At 45.5% G+C, this 25,491-nt stretch overlaps 1 protein-coding gene across 7 annotated transcripts in view; it reads right to left on the bottom strand.

The window, feature by feature from the left end:
• Positions 1–404: 404 nt before the first annotated feature.
• Positions 405–25,491, bottom strand: part of CUNH10orf143 (chromosome unknown C10orf143 homolog) — a 60,771-nt gene continuing 35,684 nt past the window's right edge. For 2 of the 7 annotated variants that reach the window (XM_033178738.1, XM_033178768.1), the window contains 2 exons: positions 12,472–13,139; positions 11,638–12,005 (listed from right to left, as the gene is read on the bottom strand). In XM_033178738.1, the coding sequence (XP_033034629.1) occupies positions 13,059–13,139 (81 nt within the window). In that variant the 3' untranslated portion in view covers positions 11,638–12,005; positions 12,472–13,058. Of the gene's footprint in view, positions 919–11,637; positions 12,006–12,471; positions 13,140–25,491 lie in introns of those variants that run through there. The other 5 variants (XM_033178752.1, XM_033178743.1, XM_033178760.1 and 2 more) reach the window with 5 other exon arrangements.

Genomic DNA, 25,491 nt, shown 5'->3' with positions numbered 1-25,491 from the left:
GGAGAGAAAAACAATGCATGTTCTAAGAATGTTTTCCAAACACAGCTCACTCCAGTCCAATCCTGGTGGTTATTCGTACAGTAAACCTTTGCAGCCAAATAGGAATACCAAGTCTGAGGCACAGTCTTGCACATTTCTGTGAATTGTGTATACAGAGGAACTACGGGCAGGCAGTGGAAAAATGTTGGGTTTTGTTACACTAGAAGTTTCTAAGTGTTTTTTGTTTGTTTTGAGATGGAGTCTCACTCTGTCACCCAGGCTGGAGTGCAGTGGTACGATTTCAGCTCACCTCAACCTCCAACTCCAGGGTTCAAGTGATTCTCCTACCTCAGCCTCCTGAGTAGCTGGGACTACAAGCCCCCGCCACCACGCCCAGTTAATTTTTGTATTTTTAGTAGAAACGGGGTTTCACTATGTTGGCCAGGATGGTCTCGATCTCCTGATACATCACATGACCTCGTGATCCACCTGCCTTGGCCTCCCAAAGTGCTAGGATTACAGGTGTGAGCCACCGCGCCCAGCCAAAGTTTCTAAGTTTTTATACTGATGGAGAGCTTGAAAGAATATAAAAAATACTTCAGGATTTTTTTTTAAGCTGCTGAAACAAAACTGTTATTCATTAAGGTTTTCGGGACCACAGAGTCAGACCCCTGGTTCTTGCCTCTACTTCTGTGATGGTGTTTTCCAGAACAAGGCCTCGGGCATGTGAGGCCCCCACAGGAATATTTCCACCTGTGTCAGGAGCTTGCTGTTGGGCTTGAGACTCGAGGGGGGCGAATGGCTGGGACTCGGCACTGTTTGTGGGTAGCACAGCAGCCAAGAGGGCTCCTCGAAAGCCAGGACTTTTGGACAAGGGATCCCGAGTACATCTGTCAATTACTATGGATGCCAGCGAAACCGCGTCTTAAGTGGAACCATCTGGAACGACAAGGCAGCTTTGTCAGTCTCCTCCCACTCTGTTGCCAGGAAGCTAGCCCAGCACCAACTCAAGGAGAAACTGCGGGTCCCCAGGAGAGTGGGGGAAGGCCCCTTAGGGACCACCCTGGGATGGGGAGATTCTCATGTGGGAGCGTGAGTCTCTGAACCCAAATGGAAAGGACGAGAGAAAGCATGAGCCCTCCCTCCAAGTGCCACCGTGGGTCACGGGCCAGTGTGCTGTTTTTAATTTTATTGTGGCAGGAACACTTGCTATGAGATCTGCCCTTTTAGCAGAGTTCTAAGTGTACAATACGGCATTGTTACCTACAGGCACAGTGTTCACAGATCTCGGGAACCTATGCATCTGCTGTAAGTGAAATTTTATACTGGCTGACTTGCAACTGCCCGTTTTCCCTCCTCCAGCTTCTGGCAAGCATCATTCTATTGTGTGCTTAAGGTTTCCAGGTTCCACACAGAAGTGAATCACGCAGTATGTGTTTCCCTGTGTCTGGCTCGTTTCACTTAGCATGATGTCCTCCCGCTTTGTCCATGTTGTCACATAGGACAGGGTTTCTTCCTTTTTAAAGACTGAGAAATATTCCATCATATGTACTGTCACATTCTCCTCATCCGCTGTCTTTGAGTGGGCACGCAGGTTGTTTTCACATCCAGGCTATTGTGAATTGTGCTACAGTGAACACAGGAGTGCTCGTATCTCTTTGAGATCTCATTATAATTCTTTCGGATACATACTCAGAAGTGGGATTGCCGGATCATATGGTAGTGCTATTTTCAGTGTTCTGAGGAACTTCCACACTGTTTTCCGTAGCGGCTGCACCATTTTGTGTTCCTACCAACAGTGTGCATGGCTTCCAATTTCTTCACATTCTCACCAACACTTGTCTTTTGTTTTTTAAATGGGTGTGAGGTGGTATCTCATTGTGATTTTGACTTGCAATGCCCTGATGAGTAGTAACATTGCACATCTTTTCATATATCTGTTAAAGGCATCATACTTTCTAATTTCAAAATATACTACAAAGCTACAGTTAATAAAAATGGTACAATACTGACATAAAGACAAATCTATAGACCAATGGAATAGAGTCAAGAAATAAATCCAACCATATATGGTCAACTGCTCTTCAATAAGGGTGCCAAGAATGTAAAATGGGGGAAAGACAGTCTCCCCAACAAATGATATTGAGAAAACTGGATATGCAAATACAAAAGAATGAAACTGAACCATTACCTTATACCATACAAAAAAAAAAAAATCAACTCAAAATGGACTAAAGACTTCAATGTAAGTCCCAAAACGATAAAACTCCTAGATTTCACCAAGTGGGCTAACGTCTAGCAAACAGACAAAAACAAAACACTCCTAGAAACAACAGAGGGAAAGCTTCATGACATTGTAATTGATTTCACGGATATTAACCCAAAAGCACAGGCATCAAAAGCAAAAATAGACAAGTGGGATTTCATCAAACTGAAAAGCTTCTTTACAGTGAAGAAAGCAATCAAGAGTGAAAAGAGTGAAACCTACAGAATGGGAGAAAATATTTGCAAACCACATACCTGATAAAGGGTCAATTTCCAAACTATATAAGGAATTTACACAACTCAAAAGCAAAAAAAGTAATAGCCCAATTTAAAAATGGGCTTTGGACATTTCTCCAAAGGAGACACAGATATGGCCATGGGTCATTTTTGATCAACAACTTGCAGTGATTGCCCAAGGCATTTATGACTCCTGAGATTTAATTTCTTCTGCTGATTCAAATTAATTTTTAAAAGGCTTGTCAAGAATGTTTGAAAAAATTAAGAATTATGAATCATCACTGAATTGGCTTTCCTGAAATGTGAATAAATGGGCCTCACCTGGCCGGGAACGGTGGCTCATGCCTGTAAGCTCAGCACTTTAGGAGGCTGAGGCAGGCGGATCACCAGGTCAGGAGTTTGAGACCAGCCTGGTCAACATGGTGAAACCCAGCTCTACTACAAATACAAAAAAATTAGTCGGACGTGGTGGTGCGGGCCTGTGGTCCCAGCTACTCGGGAGGCTGAGGCAGGGGAATTGCTTGAACCCAGGAGGCAGAGGTTGCAGTGAGCTGAGATTGCATCACTGTACTCCAGCATGGGTGACAGAGCAAGACTCCATCTTGAAAAGAAAAAAAAAGAAAAGTAGAGAAAAATGGGCCTCACCAGAAGAGTGATGAAATAGATCATTTTAACTGAAAAATACATTGGTGGCTGATGGTTGTTAACTTTTAAATAACTTTACTCTTTTTAATAATAGTCACTGAATAAATGACTAAATGCAATTTAAATGTTTTTGTGTAATGATTTCCACATAAGTAAATTTAGATGTCAGAAAGGAAATCTTGTATGTCCTGATTTAGGGCTGAAAACATCGCCGTGTATTTAGTAAATGTGAAATGAACCCTTACGGACCCTAGCAAGCCACTGGTGGTCTTTGGACTCCTGCCCAGAGGGAAGTGCCGCCCCTCATGGCTCCAAGCTCCAGTGGCTGGACCAGAAGATTCGGGGTGGGAGTGCTGTCATGAGCAGGGCGAGGGCAGCACCCCTGAAAGCCGCTGCATGCACAGGGCTCAACAGCAAGGGTCATGGTCTTCACGTGGGTGACTGAAAACTCATACTTGGCTGGTCCATAGTAAGTGAGAAATGAGGAAAAGAAACAATGTCATTTTACAGAGAAGGGAAGGGTTGAGCCATTGAGAGTTTTTTCTTTCTTTCTTTTTTATACAGAATCTCACTCTGTCACCCAGGCTACAGTGCAGTGGCTCAATCATGGCTCACTGCAGCCTTGATCTCCTGGGCTCAAGTGACTCTCCCACTTCAGTCTCACTACTCGCTGAAAGTACAGGGATATGCCACCACCATGCCTAGCTATTTTTTTTTTTTTTTGGTAGAGATGGGGTTTCACTGTGTTGCCCACGCTGGTCTTGAACTCCTGGGCTCATGTGATCCTCCCACCTCAGCCTCCCAAAGTGCTGGGATTACAGGTGTGAGCTACCACATCCAGCTGAATTTTTTTCATGGGGGTAAGATATACATGGCATAAGATTCACCATTTAAACCATTTTTAAGTGTGCAGCTCAGCAGCATTAAGTGTTTTCATACTTGTACAACCATCATCCCCATATCCATCTCCAGAACTCTCATCTTCCCCATCTGCAACTCAGTGCCCAGTAAACACTAACTCCCTGCTGTCCCCTCTGCGCCCTTCCAAGTTTGCACTAGGACCACCCTTTCTACCAAGCTGCTGAAGACTTGACAGTGATCATAGATATCAAGGCCAGGAAATCCTCACCAAATACTCTGACATATTGGTGAGCAACTGGGGGACCAGAAGTTTCTAAAGGTCCCCAAAAAACTGCATAAAAATCACGAATCCTAGCTAAGAGGCAGTGGGTGGAGAAGAGGAGATCTGAGCCAGCCTCTCCACGAGGCCTGTGATTGTGGGGGGAGAGGGCCTTCACAACAGGGTCAGCATGTGGATGGCAGAAGGCTGGCTTTAATTCCTGTGCCACTGTGGCCCTGGGCGCTGCAGTGGTGGGTTCTGAGGCCTGTGCAAGTGCACACAGTAAAAGTGGCTATGGCCACCAAGCTCCATTCCAAGAGCCTCAAATACAGACCTATGTCACTGACTCCTCAGTGAGTGATGATGCGGGTACTGTTGCTGTTCTCATTTCACAGATAAGGAAATAGAGTAAGTGGCAGAGGAGCCCCAGGTGGGCAGCCTGCCCAGGCCCCCAGATGTCATGACTCCAGGAAGTGGCACCGAGGTGAGGGGCTTCCTAGACTGGCAAGTTATTCCCCAAAACAGAATGCTTTCCACTCTAGAGCCGGGGAACTGTCTGCACCTCCACAAGATCCCATGTTACCATATCCTAAATGACGTTGGCAGGCAATGTGCTATAACAGTCCTGAGCGTGGTGGTGGCATCTCCTGGGAGCTTTTTCGAAATGCAGAGTCCCAGGCCTTGCCCCAGACTTAAGAGTCTGCATTTTAACCAGACACCCACCCCCACTCTGCCACCCCACAATCCATGTGTAGTTCTAGGAGTGAGGGTCTGGAGGAGGCAGATGCTGGAGTGGAGGCCAGGTCTGACCCCAGCATCTGACTGTGGACAAGTGATGCAGCCTCCTTGGACCTCTCTTCTTCTGAGTACAATGAAGGTACTTCTTCTCTCAAGGAGTTCTGGGGCTAAATATGATAATGTAAGTCAAGTATTGAGCACGGTGTCTGACATACATGTGCTCAGGGAGCATGGGCTTCCTGAGGACGGCCGTACAAAACAAAACAAAATCATTATGAAATTGATGAAGCGTAGAAACTGGACCAAAATTTCCCTTTGCATCTGGGGAAAATGCACTAGTAGGTTTTAAACAGCATTTTTTTCAGAAATGATCTAGTATAACAGTTATACATAGAAATAGTAATTGAACAAAGATGATCTGGGATGAGCTTAAAGTGCAGGACCTATACTAACGAAACGGGAAACTGTTTATCAGAGCAAAATGTACCATGTGTCTGCATAAGTCTCAATACTCTAAAGCTACCCCTTATCCTGCAATTCATCAGTAATCAGCACAGACCCCATCAATACTTTATGTGGGTTTTTTTTTTTTGAGATCTGACAAAATGATCCTAAAGTTGATCATACCCATGCAGGTGCACTAGACCTGGGCACACATTTATTCGCTCTTCTGCATGTGTATTACATTTTAATAAAAAGGCCACCCACACACATGCACAATGTTATGGCCACTGCACAAGAAAGATCAAAGAACAGAGAAGCAAGTACAGAAACTACTCCATGTATGATAAAAATGGAATGGACAGCCAATGGAAAAGATGTGGTTAGAATAAGTGGTTAATGTTTGGGGAAAAAATAAAGTTAGGTCTATCACCCTTTACCCACCAGAAAGTTGTAGCTAAAGTTCTAAATGTCAGAACTGTGCAAAAATGTAGATGTATAAATTACAATCAACTCATGTAATGTACATGACCTTGGGGAAAGAAAGGCCTTTCTTGAATGATTGTAAGACTAGAAGCCAGCAAAAAAGAGGCTGACAGATATGACAGAGAAAAATTGTGTGGCAAAGGATATATAAATATCATTGAAAAGAAAGTGAAAAATAATAAACTGGGAAAAATATTTCTAACATGAGAGAAAAACAGATTCAATGGCCTTCATATATAAAGAACTCTTAAAAATAAATAATGAAGACACATGCTCCAATAGAAAAATGGGCAAAGGTGGAAAGTTTACAAAAGACACACATGGCCCATAAGCATCTCCGAAAAGCAGTATGTGGCATTCAAATTAAAACTGCAACTAGCAAAGATCATACTGGCATCAATCAAAAGAGAAGACTTGCCAAAAAAATCAAAATGGAATTTGCTTAAGCTTCTACATCAACTACCAATTTATAGGAAACACAGGTCAGGGAAGCAGGTAAAACCTCAGGGAGATATAATTAGCAAAATCAGCACAAACTCTATAATCCAGTTTCAGGAGAGGGAAGAGAGAGAGAGAAGATCCTTGAACAGAGAGACTTAGGAACCCATCAGCTTGTCACAGTATGTGGCCCTGATTCGGATCCCAATTCACGCAAGTTACAAAACACAAAACAAAACAAAATCATCATGAAATGGATTAAGCATGTAGAAATTTCATCAAAAGCTAGCTATTTCATGATATAAGGAATTACTGCAAATTTTGTGTTAGGAGTGACAATTTTATTGCGGTTTTGCTTTTCAAATGTCTCTTTAGGAGAGACATTGAAAAAAAGTGCAGCTGCAGTCATACTCTGGTATTTGCGTCTAACGGTGGGACCAGGTGGGAAGAGGCAGGCAGGACTGGCAGTGGCTGATCATCACTGGAGCTGAATGAAAGCTGACAGAGCTCCTTGTTCTGTCTGTTTGTCCTGCCTACTTTTGTGGGTGCAAAATGCTCCATGTTAAAAAATGTTTCTGCCAATGTTGGTGCAGAGGGACAGGACATGGGCTTCTGGTACCTTTCCAGAGGGCAGAAAACCAGAAGGTGCCCTCTGATCCAACAGCGCAACTTCTAGAATGTTATTTTGAATTGCAAAACTTTATACCATGTGTCTGCATAAGTCTCAATACTCTAAAGCTACCCCTTATCCTGCAATTCATCAGTAATCAGCACAGACCCCATCAATACTTTATGCGGGTTTTTTTTTTTTGAGATCTGACAAAATGATCCTAAAGTTGATCATACCCATGCAGGTGCACTAGACCTGGGCACACATTTATTCGCTCTTCTGCATGTGTATTACATTTTAATAAAAAGGCCACCCACACACATGCACAATGTTATGGCCACTGCACAAGAAAGATCAAAGAACAGAGAAGCAAGTACAGAAACTACTCCATGTATGATAAAAATGGAACGGACAGCCAATGGAAATAAAAGGATGTTTAGAGAGTAACTTCTATAACAGCAAGTAGAGAGATACAACCTAAGCACTCATTATGAAGGAACTGGGTAAATGTAGCGTTTCCATTTAACGGTATACCGTGTAACCACTTAAAATGGTAATCTAATATATATTAATTGACATGAAAAGATGTACACGATGTTAACATTAAAAAGTATATGCAGCCGCGCACGGTGGCTCATGCCTGTAATCCCAGCACTTTGGGAGGCCGAGGTGGACGGATCATGAGTCAGGAGATCGAGACCATCCTGGCTAACACGGTGAAACCCTGTCTCTACTAAAAATACAAAAAAAGTAGCCAGGCGTGGTGGTGGGCGCCTGTAGTCCTCGCCTGTAGTCAAGAGGCTGAGGCAGGAGAATGGTGTGAACCCATGAGGCGGAGCTTGCAGTGAGCCGAGATCACGCCACTGCACTCCAGCCTGGGCGACAGAGTGAGACTCAGTCTCAAAAATATATATATATGCTAGGCTGGGTGCGGTGGCTCACACCTGTAATCTCAGCACTGGGAGAGGCCAAGATGAGCAGATGGTTTGAGCCCAGAAGTTAAAGACCAGCCTGGACAACACGGTGAAGCCCCACCTCTACAAAATATACAAAAATTAGCCAGGTGTGGTGGCACATGTCTGTGGTCCCAGATGCTCAGGAGGCTGAGGAGGTACTCATCTGGGCCCGGGGAAGTCAAGGCTGCAGTGAGCCGTGATTGCACCACTGCACTCCACCCTGGGCAAGAGGAGTGAGACCTTGTCTCAAAATAAAATAAAATATAAATTTTAAAAGTACATGCTTAGGAGCACATATTCACATAGAAAAAAATTTGAAAGGACATACATCAAAATGTGAACATGAGTTACTTTTTTTTTTTTTTTTTTTTGAGACAGAGTCTCGCTCTGTCGCCCAGGCTGGAGTGCAGTGGCCGGATCTCAGCTCACTGCAAGCTCCACCTCCCGGGTTCCCGCTATTCTCCTGCCTCAGCCTCCCGAGTAGCTGGGACTACAGGCGCCCGTCACCACGCCTGGCTAGTTTTTTGTATTTTTTTTTTTTTTAGTAGAGACGGGGTTTCACCGTGTTAGCCAGGACGATCTCGATCTCCTGACCTCATGATCCGCCCGTCTCGGCCTCCCAAAGTGCTGGGATTACAGGCTTGAGCCACCGCGCCCGGCCTGAGTTACTTTTGAGTAATGGAATTATGGACAACTTAATTTCATTTTTATCTAAAATTTATAATTAAACTTTTTTCTTTAGTAAGTATAGATTTCAAGTATACTTTTTTATTGTTTTAAAAACAAATTTGGAAATAAACTATATTTTAAAAGGAGGAAAAACATGTCAAATGATGTTAACACATCTTTGTTAACCACTTACCATGCTTTTGAATGTTCTAAAATGAGTTTCATAAGTTGTTGGTTTAGAAACTTACTTTGTGAAATTATTAAAGGTATGTTTTGACATTTTAGCCCCATTTCCCCCCAAAAGCAATAACAGATTATAATTAAAGAACAAATTGAAAACTTTTCTAGTGGAAATACACACACATCAATGCCAGTCTGTCTCCTCAGGGTATAAGAAAACGCCTTTTTCCTCCTCTTTTGACAAGAACACAAACATGATGTACTTTAAAGGGATAATCCCATTTCACGCTCGTCATGGGCGCATCAAGACCCAGTTTAGTGAAATCTATGCAGATTTTCCCTATTAGCTAATCTGTTTTAGTACCTGTGGTGCTGACAAATTAATTTGCCAGGGAGAAACAGTTCTGCACACAGCGAGCTCCTCCAGGTAATCCCAGCAGGAGGTGGGTTGGGCTGGAGAGCAGAGACTGTCCCGTGGCCAGGGACAACCCTGGAGCCAGGAAGGTGGGGCTGAAGGCCAGGATGGATGCCAGGGCAGCTGTGACAGCAAGTCAGGGGGTGGGCGGGGGGGCGGCTGTCAGGAGACAACAAGGCCACGGGCAGGACCTCTGTCCACACAAGGTCAGACTAGGATTGGACTGAGGTGTGGACCACACCTAGGAAAGTCTGGAATTTCTGAGCCTTCTATTTCATGGCCTGTACTAAAATGGCTGAAAACACCAAGAAAATGTTGCCATCCCCCCTTTTAGGAACCCAGTGACAAGTTCCTCCATTCCCTTCAGAGTCCAGAAACACCAGCACCTGGATAAAGCTGCTGGTTCTCCACTGTGGTGGTTAATATCAAGTGTCAACTGGATTGAAGGATGCCAGGTATTGATCCTGGGTGTGTCTGTAAGGGTGTTGCCAGAGGAGATGAACATTTGAGTCAGTGGGCTGGGAAGGCAGACACACCCACAATCTGGGTGGGCACCATCTAATCAGCTGCCAGCATGGCTGGAATAAAGCAGGCAGGAGAATGTGGAAAGACGAGGCTGGCTGAGTCTTCCGGCCTTCCTCTTTCTCCCGTGCTGGATGCTTCCTGCCCTTGAACATCGAACTCCAAGTTCTTCAGTTTTTGGACTCTTGGACTTACACCAGGGGTTTGTCATGGGCTCTTGGACCTTCAGCCACAGACTGAAGGCTGCACTGTCGACTTCTCTACTTTTGAGGTTTTGGGACTCAGGCTGCCTTCCTTGCTCCTCAGCTTGCAGATGGCCTATTGTGGGACCCCACCTTGTGATCGTGCAAGTCAACACTCCTAATAAACTCCCCTTCACATATACACCTATCCTATTCTGTCCCTCTAGACAACCCTAATACACCCACATTCTGGCCAGTTGCACCTCATCCCTTTCGTCCTTGTCACCTGGTCATCATGTTTCGTGAGCTTTGCTTTTCCAGAACAGAAGGACTGCTTTGGGCTGGGGAGGCTGTGCACCGGGAGGGAGGGCGCTGACACCGAGGAGTTGCATTGTGGGCAAGGACAAACCGCGAGGGTGACCTCCCCACCACACAGATGGGAACCAGAGGCTCCACGAAGTCTAAGGACTCATCAAGGTCACGTGGAGATGGTCGGTAGAGATGAGATGGGAACTCACATCTGTCCGACTCTCAAGCAGGGGCATTTTCCTTGGGGCAGGAGGATGCCTGGGGACTGTTCTCTACAAAAGCCAGCTTCGTATGAATAGCCGGAGGGACGCGCGCCACGTCAGCTACAAAACACCCACCTGACACTGCGTGGACACCGGCTCTCTCCATGGATGAGGGTGAGAAGGAAGAGTTTACACACAAAAAAGAACATGCTGTGTATCTAAGAGTTTTCTCTTTTTTCCCATAAAAATTAAGATGTGTATCTCATCTTAATTAACAAACTAAAGCTCTTCATAAGAATCTTTCGTAAGGCCACAAATGCCAATACCTTCTCCCTCTCTCCCAGCTTTGGTTGTTTGGCATAAACTGGCATTTTTTAATCGAGTCACAGCTCTGGGATCTTACCCAGGGTTAATGAAGATGTGTCCTGTAATTCTGGATCATCCATATCCCAGGTGGCACTGTACCAGTTTCAACACCTTGTCTTCCTCTGCTCCATCTTTCCCGTACGGAATTCTCCCCATGACCGAATGCCATGACTACTTATAGAGGGGGCTCTTCCCACATCAGTGTGGAGGGCACTCCCTGGAGGGAGCACGTTCCCTGCACATAACGTGATGCGGACAGGAGCTTACAAACAGGACATCTCAGGAAGCTTTCAAACCCAGAGAAAATAATGCCAGCCTCACAGTCAGACAATACATTGAAAACCCAGGAGAAAATGAGCAATTTCCACTTGAATATAAAAGGGATTCTGTCTCTGATAACCTCAGTTGGGGAACAGATTGGACACTAGCACTTAGTAAAATTCACTGCAAGATTAGAACGTTTTAAATATAAAAATAAGCCTTTTAATGAAAGAATGTGTAAACAGCACTGGGTACATCCACAAAACAATGAAAAAGCATCCTGGCTGCGTCTGGGCGGGCCTCCACAGGTCATGAGTGCCCAAGCTCATAGGAAGTTTGATACAACATTTTTTGACTTGTAAATAATGCAATTCATCTCCCTCTGAACCAGGAACATTTGAAAGGAGGCTACAGTACGTAGTAATGATTTGGGGGATCTTGTTTTTTTTTTGAGACGGAATCTCGCTCTGTCGCCCAGGCTGGAGTGCAGTGGTGCGATCTCGGCTCACTGCAAGCTCCGCCTCCCGGGTTCACGCCATTCTCCTGCTGCAGCCTCCCGAGTAGCTGGGACCACAGGCGCTCGCCACCATGCCAGGCTAATTTTTTTTGGTATTTTTAGTAGAGACGGGGTTTCAGCATGTTAGCCAGGATGGTCTCGATCTCCTGACCTTGTGATCCGCCTGTCTTGGCCTCCCCAAATGCTGGGACTACAGGCGTGAGCCACCGCACCCAGCCTTGTGGGCTCTTTTGAAGTGATGTGGATTCTCCTGGCTCTTGTGCAGAGGATGGTGGATTTACTAGAATGAAACGACAACCTCCCCCACCCACAGAGGACCCCGTGCTGCTATCGGAACAGGGAAATCCCCAAACCCATCTGTAGGAGATTCACATTTGCTGCAACACGAAGGGTTAAAAACCAAAACTGGGATCTTCTTTCTTCCAGCTTGCATCTTCTAATGATTCTTGGTATGGTTAAAATGTCCCTACAAAGATAAAACAGCACATTGCGGGAGTTAATTTAACTTGGCCAAATTAATACACCTTGGCTATACATTTGACAACACAAAGCACTACATTTAAAATGACTATTTGTAAGCGATATCTTAATTCCTGAGGTATCTGTTTATAGATATATTAATATATATTACATTAAGATATTTAAAGCATTTCCAGTAGTGACTGGTACACAGAACATTTTCAATAAATGTTACTTCCCTTCTTTCCTATAGTACTATGAGGAATAACAAGAGAATGAAAATACTATTCATATATTCATAAAATAAATTTTTTAAAAATGTCTAAATATTGAATCAGGATTCAGCACAAAAGCAACACAAAAGTGGCTCCTCTCACCAGGGACATCTTGCAGTAACAGAGGCTCATGACAGTCCCCACCAGGGACCCTCCATCCCCCACCCATCTCCTGGGGCAGGCCTCTTATCTCCTCACCTTCACCCGCAGAAGTAACTGGGAGAACCAGATGGCTGGGGATAGACAGTTGGCCAGACACTGTACCACTGTGCAATGAGAGGCTCGTCGGCATCGAGGAATCTCTGTCACACTTGGCCACATATCCTGGCACATAGCAGCGCGGCACTCTGGCCCACAGGCAGAGATAGGCATAGCCTCCCTGTCCTGCAAGGACTCCACCATCAGGGCAACAGGCTCCTGAGCTGGCTGCAGCCCAGGAAGGGTGGGGTAGGCTGGGCGGTGAGGGAACAAAGCAGTCCAGTCCTTGATGACATCCCTGCTTCCTGGAAGGCAGGGGCTGCCCTGACCCAAGCGGACCAGACAGGAGAGACTCTGGACTTGCCTGGAGGGACTATCAGACAGCAGAGCACTGACGTGAGATACTGATGGCTCCTTCGAGCGATCAGAACAAAACGCTACAGGAGCCAGGGAAGAGAGCACGTGACCCTACCTGGTGAGGGGCCTGAAGGCTTCATACAAGAGAGGAATCCTGGGTGGGCCACGAAGGAGCAAGAGAATCTTTGGAAGTGGGAAGGTATATCCCAAGCGGTAAGAATAGCACAAGGTCAGACTGTTCCAGGATCGGAGAAGCTGTGGCGGCTGGAGCGGGGGCTTGTGGCGCACAGGACAGGTACGGGAGCAGCTGTCTGGGAGGTCAAGCAGCACTGAGATTTGAAGGGCCCTGGATGCCATGGTGCATACAGGTGCTGCATTTATTCAACAGGCCTTTACTTCCCAGAATATTCCCAGAATCACATGTGTAGCAGGTATCCCTTTACAAAAGGACATTTTGGAAACAAGTTTCTTCATGCAGTTCTCAAAGTCTTTCATAGTGTAATGGACATCAAATCTCTAAAAGGCAGCGGAAAGTACGTGGCATTTCCTGAACTTCTTTGGACAAGAACCTGTTCTGTAGGGAGACTGAGTGCAGGAGCCCAGCTGGCAAATCGCGGCTCTGGGCCGTGCACTGAAGGGGCAGAGTCAGCGGAAGCCTGGGAGGCTCACTCTGAGTGCGGTGGGGTACGCAGGCCCAGGAGACAGTGGGCTTCTCCTAGGGCAGAGACGGGAGGATTGCAGGGAAATGCAGTTTAATTCATTTCAAAAAAGCTATTCACTGAGGTGACTCACTCCTCATGCATCCTTCCCTGCTCTGTTCAAGGAGGGGTATATCTGGAAGACATGTTTGAGACAGGATGGATAAAACTTGGGGACAAAGATAGAGCCACATCAATTTGAGGACTGAGACCCAGAATTTTTTTTTTTTCTTTTTTTTGAGACAGGGCCTGGCTCTGTCACCCAGGCTGGAGTACAGTGTCACAATGATGGCTCATTGCAGTCTCAGCCTCCTGGGCTCAAGAGATCCTCCCATCTCAGCCTCCTGAGTAGCTGGGACTATAGGTGCTTGCCGCCACACCTGGCTTTTTTTTTTTCTTTTTCGGTAGAGACAGGGTTTCATCATGTTGTCAAGCTGGTCTAGAACTCCTGGCCTCAGGCGATCCACTCGCCTCAGCCTCCCAAAGTCTTGGGATTACAGGTGTGAGCCAACGCAGCTGGCCAAGACCCAGAATCTTAGACACAAAGGAAGCTTTAGAAATTGCTCTTTAAACCTTCTGCCCTGGTGCGATCTCAAGCCCCCGCATCATTCTACTCTCTCGTAGACACAAAAGAACCTTTAGAAATTGCTTGTTTAAACCTGCTGCCCTGGCATGATCTCAAGCCCCCACATAATCCTACTCTCTCTTCTTGACACGTCCCAGTTTGTCTCTGTCTCTCTCAAAGCAAGCAGCCCCCAGTGACACCCAAAGAGAAGCCTCGTACTGACCCCAATGTAGACTGGGGCTGGGCCAGTGGGACCTCAAGTCCTCGGACTCTGGGACTCACAGATGGCCCACACCAGTCACCAGAGGCAGGTCTGATGAGGAGCTTCAGGCTCATTGTGCCTCGACTGTGAGTCTTACTGTGGACAATTAACATGCCTTGCCTCCTGTTTGGTCAGGCTTGAAAAGTCATTTGATCAGCAATAATGGAAAAACCCTTTTCCACTTTTGGTAAAACACAACTCCACAGAGCAAGAGAACGATGTTTATGAAGAGGGAGTTTTTATTTGCTTCTAACCCTGGGATGGAAACGACCCAGGGCCAGCTGCTTCTGGCTGCACCTGCTGCCCAGCGCCTTCTCCTCTGCACCCTTGCGGCAGACGTGTGTGGCCTCAGCCCTTCTTTCATCTCTCACTGCAATGGCTTCTTTACGGGATTTGCCACCATGCATGAACTCCCTCAAAATGTCCCCCTTTCCTTTTTGGAAGCCTTCCTCGCTGGGGTCTCCATGACCTTTCTGTGGAGCCAGCAAGGACAGCAGGGCCAACAGGAACACACCTCACTCCATCTGGGACCATCACGTGAAACACCAAGATTGATGCCTTCACCTCCGGTATATCTAGCTGCAAGTCATCTCTGTAGACTGGGGGAGGAGAGAACTGCACCCCACATCCCCACCCTTTTTGCTGAAGCCATTTTTCCTTCACGGGCAGAGCCCTGGCTGTGGCTAGCTCTCCGCTTCTCCCCGAGTACCTGTGTGACAGAATGACAGCAGCTCTCTGTGGGTTAAAGATGTTGATGATTCCTGCCATTACCATCTGCCAGAGGAGTCATTTTTTCTTCCTTTAACAGCATATTCATCTTTACTGCCACAAAACACTGTCCCTTCTCAAGAGAATTCTTCAAAGGCCTACAGTAAAAGCTTGGACCTCTAAGCCAATCATCCGTCTTTGCCGGCATGCATCTTTGTATGGTGAAATGTCTCTAGAGCACCTGCGGTGCCCTGTGCTGATGGACACCTGTCACACCCTTGCCTTACCTTCCTCCCTTCCTTCTTGGAGGCGTCAACACGCAAAAGTGGGTGTGTACCCTTCTGTACCCGTCACAGCCCCAACAGGAAACAGATACAGGGGCGAACAGGAGACCTCACAAAGGGGTTATTACAAAAGGATTCATCACAAAGTTGCCTGGGAGCTGCGAGGGACAGTGCAGGGGCCAGAGCCAAGGGATAAAGGCCAGCAGCGGCTGCCAGCACCCGGAAGGAGGAGGTGCCCCACATGCTGCTGGCTCCTTCAGAGGAGCAGATACTGGCCAGGGGACATGGGCACATACCCTGCCCTCGCTCTCCAGTCTCCTGTTGCCTGTCCCAAATACCCCTAGGGGCTGAGCCCAAAGGGAAGTGGGAGAGCCCAGGCACCCCCCGATGTAAGCCATACAGGCTGGCCTCCTGCGCAGATGCCAGGAAAGGTGGGCAGTGGATCTGACCTGGAGGGGCAAATAGAACACAAAGTCCAGAAATGAACTTACCAGACAGAGACTTCACCTCAGCCATTTTAAATATGGTCAGAGAACTAAGGAAGGTCATGGCCGGGCACGGTGGCTCACACCTGTAATCCCAGCACTTTGGGAGGCCGAGGCGGGTGGGTCACTTGAGGTCAGGAGTTTGAGACCAACCTGATCAACACGGTGAAACCCCGTCTCTACTAAAAATACAAAAGTAACCGGGCGTGGTGGTGCACACCTGTAATCCCAACTACTTGGGTGGCTGAGGCAGGAGAATCGCTTGAACCTGGGAGGCAGAGGTTGCAGTGAGCTGAGATCACACCACTGCACTCCAGCCTGGGCAACAAAAGCGAAATTCCATCTCAAAAAACAAAAGAGATCATGATTAAGAATTAAAGGAAAGGAGAATGATGTCTCACCAAATAGATAATGATCCATAAAGAGAGAATTTTATACATATCAACAGAAGTCCTACCGTTTAGAAGTATAAGTGAAATAAAAAATTCATTAAAGGGGCTCAACAGCAGATTTAAGCAAGCAGAAGAAAGAACCAGTGAACATGAAATCAATTGAGATGATCCAGTTTGAGGAACAGAAAAAAAGCGAAGGAAAATGAACAGGGCTTCGAAGAGACTGTGCAGCACCATCAGGTGTCCCAACACACCCGTCAGCGGGAGTCTCAGAGGAAAAGGACACGGAGAAAGGGCAGAAAGAATAGTTTTAAAGTAATGGCCAAAGACTTCGCAGATTTGATTTGAAAACATTAATCTACATAAACAAGAAACTCAATTAACTTCCACAAGCATGAACCCACAGGGATTCACACCTAGACACATCATAATAAAATGACCTAGAACCAAAGAATCTTGCACACAGAAAGGGAAAAGCGATATACCACGTGCAAGTGAGCCTCAGTGATGCTAACAGCTGACTTCTCATCAGACATCATGGAGGGAGAGGCAGCGAGATGACATATTCCAAGTGCCAGGAGAAAGACTGTCAGCACCTGTTACTCTAGTTCAAAACCATGTGGCCATACACGCCTTTCCTCGATGTCCAACAAAACCAAATGACACTGAAATTATAATGATAGAGAAATGAAGACCTCCTCAGGTTAAAACAAAAAAACGGAACATCTGTCGCTAGAAGACTTGCCTTTTTTTTTTTTTTTTTTTTTGAGACGGAGTCTCGCTCTGTCGCCCAGGCTGGAGTGCAGTGGCCGGATCTCAGCTCACTGCAAGCTCCGCCTCCCGGGTTTACGCCATTCTCCTGCCTCAGCCTCCCGAGTAGCTGGGACTACAGGCGCCCGCCATCTCGCCCGGCTAATTTTTTGTATATTTTAGTAGAGACGGGGTTTCACCGTGTTAGCCAGGATGGTCTCGATCTCCTGACCTCGTGATCCGCCTGTCTCGGCCTCCCAAAGTGCTGGGATTACAGGCTTGAGCCACTGCGCCCGGCCAGACTTGCCTTACAAGAAATGCTGAAGGGAGTCCTTCAAGATGAAATGCAGAACACTCGATAGCAACTTACATCCTCATGCTGCAACCATGTGAATGGAGTTTGGTTCTTCTAATTGAGTGTTACCAGTAAATAAGAGTCTGTCTATTTTTGTGTGTTCATCTTATATTCAACAACCTTGCTGGATATTAGTTCTAGTAGTCTATCTGCAGATTTTCTGGACTTCTTTTTTTAAGAGATGGGGTCTCACCCTGCCGCCTGGGAGGGAGTACACTGGCATAATCATAGCTCACTGCAGCCTCTAACTACTGGGCTCAGGCGATTCTCCTGTCTCAGCCTCCCAAAGTGCTGGGATTATAAGCAGGAGTCACTGTGGTCAGCCTTGGATATTCTATGTAGACAATTACGCCATCTGGAAATAACAATTTAGATTTTTCTCTTTCCAATTCTTATGCCCATTGTTTCTTTTTTTTATCACATTATGCCAGCTAAGAGCCCTAGCACACCAAGCAGAAGTGCTAATAGCATCCTCGTCCTTTTCTCTTCAACACAGATGCTTCCACTAAGTATCACGTCCTTAATTTTTAGCAGAAGAAAGCCTTCTATTTCTGTTTTGTGGAGTTTTTAAACATATATCATGAATGGGATTAGCATCTGACTGTATGCTGTTTCTGCATCTAATAGATGATCTTTTTTTTCCCTCTGATCAGACAATGTGATCGTTTTCCTAATGTTAAATCATCCATGTGTTCTTTCATACAGGGTTTTTAAAATCTGTAAAATCCCTGCGATGGTAGCTTTTTGATAACGTTCCCAGATTCTTCCATTGTTACTGACCTGATTCTGTTCTCTGTTCTTGAGTCAGTTTTTGTAACTGAATTTCCTGGGGTGGGGAGAGGAACCCCACTGCAGTGGCCATTGCAGCCCTAGACCTAGTGCAGCCTGTCCACATTCATGTCACAGTGCAGGCCCTTAGCATCTCAAAGATGCATTCCAAGGTCTTCTGGCATCTATTGCTACTAATGAGAGATCTGTTGTCAAATTATCATCCCTTCATGCTTGGCCAGTAATTTCTCTCTAGCAGCTCTACAGATGTTTCTCTGCCTTTGATGTCCTCCAATGTCATTATGACCTACCTATGTGTGGATACATCACACCCAAGACTCACCGTGATTCTTCAGACATACGAAAAAAGGTACAGACAACAATATAACAAACACTCATGAACCATCACATAACTTAGGAGATAAAACATTAGATATCACCAAAACACTGCACCCTGAGCCCTTCCACTCAGTGGAAATAACTCTCTTATTTCGAAGTTGTTTATCACTCTCACATATGTTTTTATTCCTTTAGTACATATATATGTTTCCCACGCTTAAAATTGTATCTAGAATCATTCTACATAGATCCTTCTGTAATTTCCTTTTTTATCCATTTGATCCATTTTCACTGCTCTCTATAACATTTCATTGAGTAAATATGTTGCAATTCATTTATCCATTCTATTAATGAACATTTAGGTTGTTTCTGGCTTTTCTTACGCTAACAGTGCTACAACAAATATTTTGTTTTGTTCTGAGACAGAGTCTTGCTCCATCACCCAGGCTGGAGTGCAGTAGTGGGATCTTGGCTCACTGCAACCTCCACCTCACAGGCTCAAGTGATTCTCCTGCCCCAGCCTCCTGAGTAGCTGGGACTACAGGCATGCGCCACGCCCAGCTAATGTTTTTGTGTTTTTAGTAGAGATGGGGTTTCACCATATTGGCCAGGCTGGTCTCAAACTCCTGACTTTAAGTGATCTGCCCGCCTCAGCCTCCCAAATACAACAAATATTTTGTATATACTTTCTTGGGCATCAACTAAGATATACACCTAGGACTATATCTTCTAGCTCACCAGAAATGCACACCATAAGCTTTACCCATTTACATGGCTTCTGAGGAAGTGAACATGTCCTTTCACTCTACAACCTCACCCACACTTATAGCACCATTTTTATTTTTGCTAATTTGATGTTTTAATTTGCAAGTCCTTAAATTACTAGTGAGTTGAACACCTATTTATATTTATTGGCCATTCTGAGTTTCCTTTTCTCTGAACTGCCAGGTCATATGCTTTGCCCACTTATTTACTGGACTGATTTGCATATTTATTCAAGACGCCCATCTTTTTGTTTTGTGCACTGTAAATATCTTTCCTGCAAAGAGCTTTTCTTAGACAATGATGAAGGAATTCTGATATGTAGCATGTCAATATATGTAGTCATATTCTATATTTTCCTTTTCTTTTTTTTTTTTTTGAGACAAGAGTTTCGCTCTTGTTGCCCAGGCTGGAGTGCGATGCTGTGATCTTGGCTCACCGCAACCTCCACTTCCTGGGTTCAAGCGATTCTCCTGCCTCAGCCTCCTGAGTAGCTGGGACTACAGGCATGCACCACCACGCCTGGCTAATTTTGTATTTTCAGTAGAGATGTGGATTCTCCATGTTGGTCAGGCTGGTCTTCAACTCCCAACCTCAGGTGATCTGCCCACCTTGGCCTCCCAAAGTGCTGGGATTATAGGCATGAGCCACCATGCCTGGCCGTCATATTCTATATTTTCTACTAACAATTTTAAAGTTTTTTTTTCATATATAGGTTCTTATTAACTCCCACCCCCACCTCCCACCTCCTAGAATTGATTTTGTGTGGGGCAGAGATCTAATTTTATCTTTCCTCATATATGGATAACTAATTACCCTGGCACAATTTATAGGTCTATGTAAATCTAATTTATAATGCCTTCAAACTGTCATATATGCATGTTTAAACATCTCAATTTTATTTCATTGGTTAGTCTACACTTGGGCAATACATTGTCTTAATGGTCACAGCTTTGTAATATGTCTTGACAGCTGATGGATAATTTCCCTTGTTTGTTATTCTACTTCAAAATTGTTTGACCACATATGCCTTTCTTCAATTCTGGAAAATTCTCAGCCATTATCTTTTCAACTATTCTACTCAAACATTCTCTAAAGTCCTTCCTTCTGGATTTCCTAATGGGCTTCTCATTCTTTCCTCTATGACTCCTAATTACACTTTTATACTTTCCATCTTCTTATCTCCCTTGCTATGCTTGGGGGATTTATCCAGCTCTATCTTCTAATTCATGAATTCTGTCTTTAACTGTGTCTAATCTGATGACTTTTTAAAAAACTTCAGTGAACATATCATGCATTTTTAGTTCTTTTTAAAAAAACCGTCCAATATTTTTTTCAAACTGTCTTCCTTTCTTATTATGGCTTGATTTCTTCTTTAATCATTTTGTAAAATAACTACAGGATACCTCAGAGACATTGCAGGCTTGGTTGCAGAACACTGCAATAAAGTGAGTCACACAAATGTTTTGGTTTCTCAGTGCACATAAAAGTTTTGTTTACAATATGCTTGTAGTCTATTAAGTGTGCAAACAACATTCTGCCTAAAAATATGTACACACCTTAATTTAAAAATACTTTGTTGTTTAAAAATGTTGACACAGAAGCATGAGGTGAGGATATGCTTTTGGGAAAATGGCACCAAATAGACTTGTTCAATGCAAGGCTGCCACAAATCTTCAATGTATAAAAACCACAAGATCTTCAAAGCACAATAAAGTGAAGTGCAATAAAATGAGGTGTGCCCGTACTTTATATCCAACTTCAGGTTCTTCTATTATTTCAGATTCTTGGAGTTTTCAATTCTACTGTTTATTTCCTGACCCCTCTTCTCACCATGGTAGTAGATTTGTTTATGTGCTTATTTTTCTATTGTGATCTTATCCTTAGTAGGGGTTGTTTTATCTCCAAATCTCCTACGCACTGGGTGCTATAGGCATGCCTATAGGACAATTCTGCATCCGCTGCCACCCAAGGCCTTCAGGACTTCAATGGGCTGCAACTGTTTTTATGGCAGGGCTTCTACTTTTGGTTCCTATACGACTGAGATAAAATAAGCTTGGAGCCCACACCATGCAAAGACTGGTATTGTAATTTCCAGTCCCCCTTTAGGGTATAATCAGATCTTCGAGCCTCTAAACTTCATGCAAGGATCCAAATTCTAGCTCCCACACCTCTGTTAGGCCAAAACCACATCTATCTCTGGACATGAGCATTCCAGTTCCCAGCCTTGGGTGCATTCTAGGACCAAACCCAACAAGTACCCAGACCCAGTAATGGCCCACTAAAGAGTGTGTTGGTCCCAACGGCTCCATCTTTGCTTTCTCTCTTTGCCTATTACATGATCAGCTGTGTGTTTTTTATCAGAGTCTACCCTGAGTCTCTGCAGCAGGAGGGGGACACGTCTGTGTTGGTTTTATCTAACATGTCTGTAGGAAGTCTAAATTGAACTTTTTTCTTTTTTCTTCCAGTCATCTGAAGCCCCTCAGCTCCTTTAGCACCAGAAAATGACCTAAATAACAGTTAAAAATTTTTTAAAGGTAGTTTTTCAATATCTGTATTCCAGAGAAACTACTCACTGTCACCTACTGCTAGAAGCTAAATCTGAAGATTCTGTCAGTGGTCTATTCAGACCCGTCTATTCTGGGATTCATATTTGGCTATACTGACACAGCCAGACTCTTCCATTCCCAGCGTATTCCCTCACAGTGTGAGTAAATCAGCCCTGTGTCTTAGCCAAGAGCTTCTCACTGTGTCTGGGGATGAAATCCACAAAAACCTGCACTATGACCACCACACTTCTCGGAGGGTGTTCGAGCCTGACGCTGGGCCACCAGCGTGGGGGAGTGATGCCGGCATGCTGACTGCAAACACACTGATCAGCCAGAAGAGCAGAAAGCAGAGGGGGCTCCCAGCTGAGTGCTCAAGCCCCTGCCTCCCCATCAACGACGCTGCGTGGCAGGCCAATCGCTTAGCGCCTGGGGACCTCACTTTCCTTATCTGTAAATTGACAGGGTTAGACCAATGAACTCCGGGATCCTTGACAAACCTGGGGGGAGAAATGCATGGAGCACAACTTGATTCTTACAGAATGATCAATGAAGTTCCCGTTGATCCCTCCATGATTGTTTTCTTCTCTCAGGACAGAAGAAAGAACGGACAAGGATGCTTGCTATCAGCTGTGGCCGAGACAGGACACAAAGAGCAGGGCACTGTGCATCCATCTCTGTTCATCCATGTCAGAACGTTACATTTCCATCTTCGGCCCCGTCCCCAGCTTGACACTCGGACCCGCCATAGCAAGCACAGGCAGCGTTCTCAGCCGTCACCGCAGGCACCGGAGGAGGGCAGAGATCATTGGGTTCCAAGCCTTCCTGTTCTAGTGCAGTATTTACAGATGATGTAGATGTAGAAAGCAGTGACCAATAATGTACAGATATGTAAACAAAATAAACAGAAGCATTTTAAAGGTCACCAATTTGGAGATAAAAAGAAATACAAAGAAAAAAATGCATCCATTTAGAATCAGAACAATCATACTTTGGCTCCTCCTGCTGTCCCTACATGGGAAAACTGAACCAAAACAATAGGTTTGGACCAAACACCTCCCTTCCCCTGCCCTCAATTTCTACTCCTACATTGCCTGACTCCACACACACACACGTGCACACGCACTACATATGTACATAGACACACACATGCACACACACCATATACACCACACACACACAAATGTTGTCAGGCAATAGATTTCGGCGTCAAAAAGTGAATAATACGGAGGCTTATTAAGACTGCTCCCTTGCTATTTGCCCTCAATGGAAAAAAAAAAAAAGATTAGGCTAATGACAATGCTGGTATCCAGAATCAACATGGCAGCGGAGGCTCCATGGCACGAGGAAACATCATGTTTTGCATGCTGGCTTTTCAGTGGCAACTCCCTACCCGTTTGAGCAATAAAAACCAATAACCACAGATAAAAGGGAGTGAAGGTGTATTAGTGATGGGCAACATCGAAGGGCCTGACTGTATTTTGAAATTTCATGTCCAGGCTCTCGAGACTCATGTGGCTTATCACCGGGATCAGCCCTGCCAGCACTCTGGAGTGCCACGCTTGCGGACTACTGACTGAGCCCTTGCAGAGGACAACAAAGGCCCAGAGACCTCTGCTAGAAACAGCAACTTTTCTCCCCAGGAGAGTCTGTCCATTCATTAGCTGATTAGCACAGGTAAGAAAACAGAAACCAATCTAGGTATATTTCAAACAGAGGGACGGTAACAGGATTTGGCTACACAAATGATGGAAGAGATGAGAAGCCAAATGGGGGAGCTGATATGGTTCGGCTCTGTGTCCCCACCCAAATCTCATCTCGAATTGTACTCCACACGTGTTAGAGGGGAGCTGGTGGGAGGTGACTGGATCATGGGGGCGGACTTCCCCTTGCTGTTCTCGTGAGAGTGAGTTCTCATGAGATCTGGTTGTTTGAAAGTGTGTGGCACCTCCCCTCCGGCTGTCTCTCTCTCCTGCTGCCATGGTAAGGCATGCTTGCTTCCCCGTCACCTTCCACCAGGATTGTAAGTTTCCTGAGACCTCCCAGCCATACTTCTTCCTGTACAGCCTGTGGAACTGTGAGTCAACTAGACCTCTTTTCTTTATAAATTATCCAGTCTCAGGTAGTTTTTTTTTTTTTTTTTTTTTTTTTTTTAGATGGAGTCTCGTTCTGTCACCCAGGCTGGAGTGCAATGGCGCAATCTTGGCTCACTGCAACCTCCACCTCCCAGGTTCAAGTGATTTTCCTGCCTCAGCCTCCCAAGCTGGGATTACAGGCACCAGGTAGTTCTTTATAGTGATATGAAAATGGACTAGTACAGAAGCCAAACACTCACCAGGAAGACAAAGTGAGGAGGAAGTGGACCTCGCAGGAGCTGGGCCCAGAGGGACTGCTCTGCAGGAGCTGAGTCCTGGGGTGGGGGGAGCTGAGAGAGAGAGAGAAAGAAATGCTCTGGCCTCCTCCTCCTTCTCCCCAGCATTCCTGTGTCCCACCAATGCCTCACGTTGGCTGGATTCTCCCAGAAGTCAGAAGCAAAGGAGTCTGGGAAACACAGTCTCCACAACACAGAGGAGGGGCAGAGAAAGGGGGTCAGAGCTGAGAAAAAAACAGGCAACGGCTGACCAGTGATCCAATAAGATCCGAGGGTGGCCCCTTCTCCAGAGGATTCCAGCACTGAGAGACTACAAAACATCAAAGACCAGAGACCTCTAGGAAAACACGGTGCTGAGGAAATACCATCACATCTCCCCTCAACCAGTATCCTAAATCCTTTCTACAGTTTTCTGCCTTATAAGCCTTCCTCCCCTTTTCATGTACCTTTTTTTGATTATTTTGGAGACCTCTGGCAGCCCCCTAAGTTTTCACTTAATTGCTTTGAATTTGCAAGGAGCAGCTTCATTTCCATTTGACACTTGGTTACTGTGTGGCCTGTGTACAAGCAAGGCGCGCAGATCCGGGAAAGGAAGCCTGCAGCCCAGGTGACTGCCCAGCGTGGGAGCCAGTGGTGGCAGGAAAGGAAGCCTCCTAGCGATGGCAACCATCCTCTACAGGACTTGCAGCCCCAGACAGTGCACAACAGGGAGAGCAAGCAGCCTGACCCTGGGCAGGAGCAGACGCCCTGGATGCAGCAAGACCAGGTCTCACCACATTCATTTCGATCACTGATAACAAGAGCAGGGTGATACAGGGCTCCGAGGTGACACTCCTAAATAATAACGTACAGCAGGAGGTGAACCCTAACGGTAATTACTCTAAGAAACCACCTCAGCCACTCCTGAAATAGTAACCCGATGCGTCAGAATGGGTCAACAGAAATAGACGGAAATGCAGACTTGGAAAATGAGGTTGAAGGGGTCTGCTGCGGAAACTCTTGCATACGGGAAAGGTCAAAACCCTGTGTGTGTGAGAAACAACTCAATCATAAACATAAGGAAAAGCTTAGGAACAGAAGGACCACCAAGCTCAGACGGCTATACTGAGAATTCAGCGCAGAACAGATCAGATCAGCTGACATCCTACTAAGGTCAAAAATACACTAGAGAATTCAGGATGCAAAGGAGCTTACTGGAGAAAAGCCACCAAATAAACTCAGAATCACACGGAAGCTTCCCATTAGGAATTTCACACAAACTACCCCTGACACCACCTTGGCTTCTCTCTGACCAAGAGAACCATTCTGAACCGCCTATGGGCATCACAGGAGAGTGGGCAGGTCCATGTGTAAGCAGGCATTTGTGAATGGAACTGCA

The sequence above is a fragment of the Trachypithecus francoisi genome, unplaced genomic scaffold, assembly GCF_009764315.1.
Source record: "Trachypithecus francoisi isolate TF-2019V2 unplaced genomic scaffold, Tfra_2.0 Contig01579, whole genome shotgun sequence".
Taxonomy (NCBI): Eukaryota; Metazoa; Chordata; class Mammalia; order Primates; family Cercopithecidae; genus Trachypithecus; species Trachypithecus francoisi.
The sequence above is the reverse complement of the archived record's forward strand: the minus strand, read 5'-3'. Positions and strand labels throughout refer to the sequence as shown.